This window comes from Myotis lucifugus, unplaced genomic scaffold (assembly GCF_000147115.1).
Source record: "Myotis lucifugus unplaced genomic scaffold, Myoluc2.0 scaffold_110, whole genome shotgun sequence".
NCBI lineage: Eukaryota > Metazoa > Chordata > Mammalia > Chiroptera > Vespertilionidae > Myotis > Myotis lucifugus.
Window position 1 is genome coordinate 2,886,507 of NW_005871158.1, and position 7,668 is coordinate 2,894,174.

At 38.9% G+C, this 7,668-nt stretch overlaps 1 protein-coding gene across 7 annotated transcripts in view; it reads left to right on the forward strand.

Moving 5' to 3' along the window:
* The window catches only part of RPAP2 (RNA polymerase II associated protein 2), a 107,268-nt gene that overhangs the window by 7,382 nt on the left and 92,218 nt on the right, over positions 1 to 7,668 (forward strand). For 6 of the 7 annotated variants that reach the window (XR_002830366.1, XR_002830367.1, XR_002830368.1 and 3 more), the window contains exons 3-5: positions 3,082 to 3,196; positions 4,527 to 4,625; positions 4,797 to 4,862. Coding sequence is in view for 4 of the 7 variants with exons in the window: in XM_006093180.3 (XP_006093242.1) it covers positions 3,082 to 3,196; positions 4,527 to 4,625; positions 4,797 to 4,862 (280 nt within the window). In the remaining 3 variants the exon portion in view is untranslated. The remainder of the gene's footprint in view (positions 1 to 3,081; positions 3,197 to 4,526; positions 4,626 to 4,796; positions 4,863 to 7,668) is intronic. The other variant, XM_023757651.1, reaches the window with a different exon arrangement.

The following is a 7,668-nucleotide window of genomic DNA, read 5'->3' on the forward strand; positions in this document are numbered from 1 at the left end:
GCCAGCCTGAAACAGCCCTCAGCCCCTCACCCAGCTGGCTACGCACACAGCGGGACCCCCCTACCTGAAGGGGCTGTGGCCAGCCTGAAAACAGCCCTCAGCCCCTCACCCAGGCTGGCTACGCACACCAGCGGGACCCCCCTACCCTGAAGGGGCTGTGGCCAGCCTGCTAACAGCCATCAGCCCCTCACCCAGGCTGGCCACACCCCCATGGGGTGAGGGTCCCTGTTGGGGGCTTGGCCAGCCCTCAGCGCCTCACCCAGGCTGGCCAGGCACCCCAGCGGGAACCCCCTCCCCCCCGAAGGGGCTGTGGCCAGCCTGAAAACGGCCCTCAGCCCCTCACCCAGGCTGGCCACACTCCCATGGGTTGGGGGTCCCTACTGGGGTCCCCACTGGGGGCTTGACCAGCCTGCAAACAGCCATCAGCCCCTCATCCAGGCTGGCCACACTCCCATGGGGTCAGGTGTCAGGGCCAGCCTGACAAGGTTGAGCCGGGCTGAGGCAGGGAGGTGGGAATTGAGAAAAGAAAGAAAGACAGGAAAGCGGGATCGGGAGGACTCCAGTTCTCGAGGAATTGAAGCGAGTTTATTAGCTATACAATCCTATTTATACACTACACACTGAATAGGAGGTCTGTCAAGAGGAATGTATTCTTTGTTCCTCTTAATCTCTAAGGGAGAGACATAGCAGAAGGACAAGTTCTCAGTACAGCATATCTCAGTAAATAGTTACAGACTTCTTGGTAAGCTATGAAAGGCTGTTCTCATTCTACTGATAATCGCCATCCAGACAAGTCTGGGAAAACTGTGTGGGTAAGGGTCCCAGCCTTGCTAGCCCCTTCAGGTGCAAGGACCTTGCCAGCTTACATCTGGCCCCCAACAGTCAGGTTACCTACTGGGATCCCCACTGAGGGGCTTGACCAGCCTGAAAACAGCCATCAGCCCCTCACCCAGGGTGGCCAGGCACCCCAGCGGGACCCCCATCCTGATTCGGGACACCCTTCAGGGCAAACCAGCCGGCCCCCACCTGTGCACCAGGCCTCTATCCTATATAATAAAAGGGTAATATGCAAATTGACCCTAACAGCAGAATGACTGGGAATGACTGGTCACTATGACACACACTGACCACCAGGGGGCAGACGCTCAATGCAGGAGCTGCCCTCTGGTGGTCAGTGCGCTCCCACAAGGGGAGCTCTGCTCAGCCACAAGCCAGGCTGACAGCTGCCAGCACAGCGGTGGTGGCGGGAACCTCTCCTGCCTCCTCAGCAGCACTAAGGATGTCTGACTGCAGCTTAGGCCTGCTCCCCGCTGGCAAGTGGACATCCCCCGAGGGCTCCCGGGCTGCCAGAGGGATGTCTGACTGCCAGCTTAGGCCCAATCCCCTGGGGAGTGGGCCTAAGCCAGCAGGTGGACATCCCCGGAGGGGTTCCAGACTGCGAGAGGGCACAGGCCGGGCTGAGGGACCCCCCGAGTGCACAAATTTTTGTACACCGGGCCTCTAGTTATTAAATAAATGGTTTAAATTTTTCTCACTTTTAATATGGTGTCAGCAAATATAATTTACATAGGCAAAAGCTCTAATTTTAAGAGTGTAAAGGAATGGTGAGACCAAAAACCACTGCTATATACCACACTACCTCTCATTATTTCTGACAGAGGGCAGCTGTGAGACTTGGCTATCCATGGGAAGCAGCTGTAGGTATCTATCAGTTAAGAGAAGTTATTGTGGATTGAGATAGTTAATACTAAGTCAGCAATTCCTAATGCCAGTTATGTACTGGTCTTAGTACCTGACATACATAGCTTTTATTGGTAGGCAGCAAAATGAGAAAAATAAAATTTTTCATAAAGCTAGATATAAATATAGTCAGTATGAAGAACTGCTTTTTAATTGTGTCCTTGTCTTTTATACTTCTTTGATGTAAGCATGGCCTTTATGAAATGATGGGAGAACAGGTGTTAGTTGTAAATTTATTCTTGTTTTAATGTCCTTATGTGTTCCTAGTTAGCAATCCTGTTCCAGTCCTCCAAATTGTTTTGTAAGACATATTGTTCCAGGGAAGGAATTAGAATCTAACATTTTGAAGGTAGGGAGAAAAGGTGAGTACATTCTAGGTCCAGATATGAGAGCCAAGTCAAGGTCCAGGAGGTCAGCAAAGGTTGGTTTAGGAGGCAAGTAGATACCAGTGCTAGGAAGGAGCAAATGCATCACCAAGAGAGTTGGTATCTTTGGTCTTGTGACAATGATTCTCAACCCAGTCGCACACAAAGATTGCTTGGATCACTTTTAAGAAAACACCAATAACCAGACCCCATCCTCAGAGATTATGATTTGATGAGCCTGCAGTGGGACCTGGGCATAGTATCTTTTTGAAAAATCTCATCAGGTGGAGCTATGATTGAGAACCACTGTCCTGGGGCCGTTGTTTGATCTGATAACCCGTGCTTTATGTTCATAATGTGTGGGGCACGCAAAAGCTGACAGAGCCCCGTTGGTGCCAGGACAAGGACCAGTCTTCCTAGGAAGATTGCTATTTTCCTAAACCATAGTCATATCAATATAGTTATTTAATGAAACTTACAACAAAAGTAAGTAAACACTTCTTTGCAAATATGACTCTCTCTTGTCAAACTGTGCCATCTGTTGACCTTGAGACTTGACACAAATTTTTACTTGTAAGAAGAGCCAAAATTATATTTTTTCCTCTCTAATCTCTTCTTATTTATAAAGATTTCAGAGGAAAAGCCTCCCTTTTTAGTTATCCAAAGAAGTAATAGAGTATAAACTCGTAATTGGCAAAAAGATTTCACCTCATTTTCTTTTCTGTAGGAATCTCTGAAGTTCTTCCTTGTACTCTGGGTTCTGGAAATCTAGTTTTGTGACTGACCTTCTATGTGTCCAGTACAACAAGTAGCTTGTTTCCTTTTTGAAAAGTATTGAGTCAAAAGTAACAGCATTAAAAACATAAATTTAGGTAGCAAATAGTAAGTTGTTAGTGTATTTTAAAACAGAAAATTGGCTATATAAAACTTATAAGTACAATAAGTTACATTTTAAATAATTCTTTTTTAATTTTAGGAAAGCAGAACTAGAAGAGACTGTGAGAAAGAAGATTGAGTTTGAGAGAAAAGCTCTGCATATTGTTGAACAGCTTTTAGAAGAGAATATTACAGAAGAATTCTTAAAGGAGTGTGTATGTATTCACAAATTATTATTTTTGTAGTAGAAAATTTTTAAATATGTGCAACATGAAACTTGCATTATTGAAATCTTTGAATCTGTTCTTAGTCACCACATGCAGGTAACATGCTATATAATTTGTGCATTAAAAAATAATCACATGTATTTCTTTTATAATGACTTTAAATGCACTAATGAAAAATAACATAAATATTTCACCCCTTAGTAGTAATTGTTTTAACCACTCTGCTATTCTCATTTTATTTTCATCATTTGCACTAATGATTCCAATGTCATTTTCCATGTTCTGTATGTTGTCCAATTTAGTAACAGAAGATTATATTTGTTAATGTAATTCCATTAATTTGGATATTTTAAAACCTCAAATATAGGTCCTTTATGATTTAACTCTTAACAAGAAAATTATCTGCATTTTTGCTTGCTTGTTTTCTTTAATGGTTCTATTATATGAAATTTTTGAATGGAAATTTATATTATGTCCTCATAATCCTTAAGAGAAAAAAAGAAATGGAAAATTAAAACTCAGAGCTTCTATTGCAAAAGTAATTTTTAGATTTTTCTAAAGAGGAATATAAATGTGATAAATTTAATTGATACAGGTAACTGCATAAAAATCTGTGTACCATGATGACTCTAAATACAAACATAAACCAGAAATGCTTCATTTGAAATAAGTACCTTATAGTACTCTCAATAAAAAACTGTTCAGTCCCTGCTAATACAGAAAAACTTCTTCAAAAATAATCTCAAGAAGTGAGATTATTTGAAGAGGAAGATGCCAATGGAAAAAAATTTGGTGTTAGCTTATAACTATCACTTCAGCATTCTCTGGTACAGTTTTTCAGAAGCTGGAAGATTTTGCACAAAAATTTGGTCAGGAGTCACTTTAACCTTTGTTATACTTTATTTTTTTAGATTGTGCTTTAAAAATAGGTAAAACTATATCTTGTTATTTTATGTGCTTTATTTTTTTAATAATTTTTTAAAATAAAATGTACTATCAGTATTTTGCTTTGGTATAACACTCACTATAACACCATCTCTTCCTCCTGCCTCAGAATTATTTCATGAACTATATAATCTACAAAGATGCATAGTCTACTGTGGCAGAACTTTTTTTGTTTTTTGAGTACTCACTACATGTTGAGCACTCTTCTAAGTTCTTTTTCTGTATTTTTTCCTCTGATTCTAACATCAAACCTATGAGACAGGTAGTGTTATTATCTTAGTATTTTCAGATGACATTTATGGGGCCTAGAGAGCTGATAGGAACTTTTTCCAATAATCTGGGATTGTGGGATGCCCCTTTTATTTCATTACAGGGGAAGTGTATCACACCTGCTCACTACAGCGATGTCGTGGATGAACGTTCTATTATCAAGCTCTGTGGTTATCCCTTATGTCACAAGAAGCTAGGAATTGTAAGTAATTTTAAAATATATAGACTTTCAATTTTTATATTTAATGAAGTTCTTTGTAGAAAGAACAAGAAACTGAGGTTATAAACTAATCACATGATATATAGATAATTTGTAACATAAGTTCAAGTTTATTACTTGAATTCTTTTGTAAGCCATACTTTTTTTCTTTAGGTACCAAAACAGAAATATAAAATTTCTACCAAAACCAATAAAGTCTATGATATTACTGAAAGAAAGGTAAGTTTAAAGTTTATTTTCAATTTAGCACTTAATTTTTAATCTTATACTAAATGAAATTCTAAAAACAACTGTTTAGCCCTAGCTGATTTGGCTCAGTGGATAGTGTGTCAGCCTGCTGACTGACTGAAGGGTCCCGGGTTTGATTCTGGTCAAGGGCATATACCTTGATGGCAAGCTCAATCAGCCAATCGATATGTCTTTTTCACATCCATGTTTCTCTCTGTCTCTCCCCCCGCTTCCGCTCTCTCTAAAAAAATCAATGGAAAAATATCCTCAGGTGAGGATTAACAAAAAAACAAAACAACAACAAAACACACACACAACTGTTTAAAAATTTTGCCTTTTAGAAAATAGTCACATTAAAAGTTTTTCATTTATAGATATTTCATTTAAGGTGTTATAAAAAACTCTTTGCTTATTCTTTAATTAATCTTTAAACATTTAAAAGTTAAAAGTGTTTATTGGAATAAATTCAGGCAAGTAAATCATGGAACAGAATAGAGAAGAAGAAACAGACTCACACACATGTGGACACGTGATATATGACTATGGCAATATTAAAGATTGGTGAAGAAAGGATGGATTACTCTATAAATAGCACTGGCACAATTAGTTACCCATATGTAAGAAATAAAAATTGACCTTTATGTCAGTGTACATACAAAGATCAATGTTAGGTTAATTAAGGACCTAAGTGTAAAAGACAAACCTTTGGAAAGACATATGGGAAAATCCTATATAATAAAAGGCTAATATGCAAGTCGACCGAATGGCCAAACGACCGGTCACTATGAGCTGTCCCCTAGTGGTCAGTGCGCTCCCACAGGGGGAGCACTGCTCAGCCAGAAGCTGGGTTCATGGCTGGCCTAAGCTGGCAGTCGGACATCCCCTGAGGGCTCCCAGACTACGAGAGGGTGCAGGCCGGGCTGAGGGACCGCCCCCCCCACCCCCCGAGTGCACAAATCTCGTGCACCGGGCCTCTAGTACTTTTATAAACTTGCACTAGAGAGAATTTTTTAAGTAAGATAAAAATTATAGACTATGCCCTGGCTGGTGTGGTTCAGTTGGTTGGAGCATCATCCTGTACAACGAAAGATCACGGGTTCAATTCCAGGTCAAGGCACATACCCAGGTTGTGGGTTTAATCCCCAGTCAGGTGCCTGTGGGAGGCAGCCGATCAATGTTTCATTCTCACATTGATGTTTCTCTCTCAAATCAATAGAAGCATGTCCTCCAGTGAGGATTAAAAGTAAATAAGTTATAGACTATAGAGGAAAAAGTGATAAATTTTTCTACATTGAAATTTAAAATGTTTGCTTCTTAGAAGTTTCCAAAAAAGAGTGAAAAGATAAGCTCCAAATCAGGAGTTATATTTCTGCCATATCTGATCACAGATTCATAACCAAAAAATATAATCTATAAGAAAAAGACAAACAACCTGATAGAAAAATGTTCTGAAAGAAACTTGAATGGTTAATGAATGTATGAAAAGGTGCTCAGTCTTATCAGTAACCAGGAACATAGCAAATGAAAACACATTGAGTTATGTATTCACAGCCTCAAAAGTGACAAAATTATAAAAATATGACAATATTAATAACTCTGTATTCTGCTGATAAAATAAAAATTGGTACGACCTCTGAGAAACTGTTTGGCATTATCTAATAAAGTCAAATTTTCATGCTCTTTATGGCCAAGCCTTTCTATTCTTTGGTATATATCCAAAGGAAATTCTTCCTCAAGTATATAGGGTGTCCCCCCAAAAATATATATATACTTTGAATAATTATAAAAGCAGTGTTTATTAAAATACACTTCATTTTCAAAATTGAGCTATTAGTTGATAAAGTGTGTATACATATTTTGGGACACTCTGTATGTGTATATGAATGTTCCTACATGGATAAACAAAATATTACATATGCATAAAATGGAATATTATTCCCCTTAAAAAGTTAAAAAGGAAGGAAATTCTGACACATGCTATATCATGGATGAAATTTAAAGACATGCTAAGTGAAGCAGGCCAGCACAAAAGGACAAATACCTGATTTCACTTATATGAGGTAACTAGAGTAATCAAATTCATAGAGGGAGAGTAGAATGGTGGTTGTCAGAGGAGGCAGAAATGGGGAATTGTTTAATGGGTGTAGAGTTTCAGTTTTGCAGGATGAAGAGAGTTCTGGTGATGGACGGTGGCAATGATTGCACAACAGTGAGAAAGTTACTTAATGTCACTGAACTACACACTTAAAAAAATGATTAAGATGGTAAATTTGGCATATTTTACTACATTTTTTAATTGTAAAATTTGAAAAAAAAAGTTCATAGTAATACTGTAATGATAGCAAAAACATTAGAAACAACTCAATTGTCCATAAATAATAAAAGGTAGAGTACTTACATAGTGTAACTGAATAAGCTACAATTTCGTGAAAGAATCTCAAAAAACATAATGTGGAATACAAAATGGCAAGAATATGTCCAGCCGGTGTAGCTCAGTGGTTGAACGTTGACTCATGAACCAGGTGGTCACAGTTTGGTTCTTGGTCAGAGCACATGCCCAGGTTGCAGGCTTGATCCCTAGTAGGGGTGTGCAGGAGGCAGCTAATCAATGTTTCTCTCTCATTATTGATGTTTCTATCTCTTCCTCTCTCTGAAATCAATAAGAACACATTAAAAAAATGACAAGAATATATAACAATATGATTCCATTTAGGCAAAGTTTAAAAGTAGGCAAAACTGACAGATTTTATAAGAATATATATATACTAGAGGCCCCGTGCACAAAATTCATGCACTC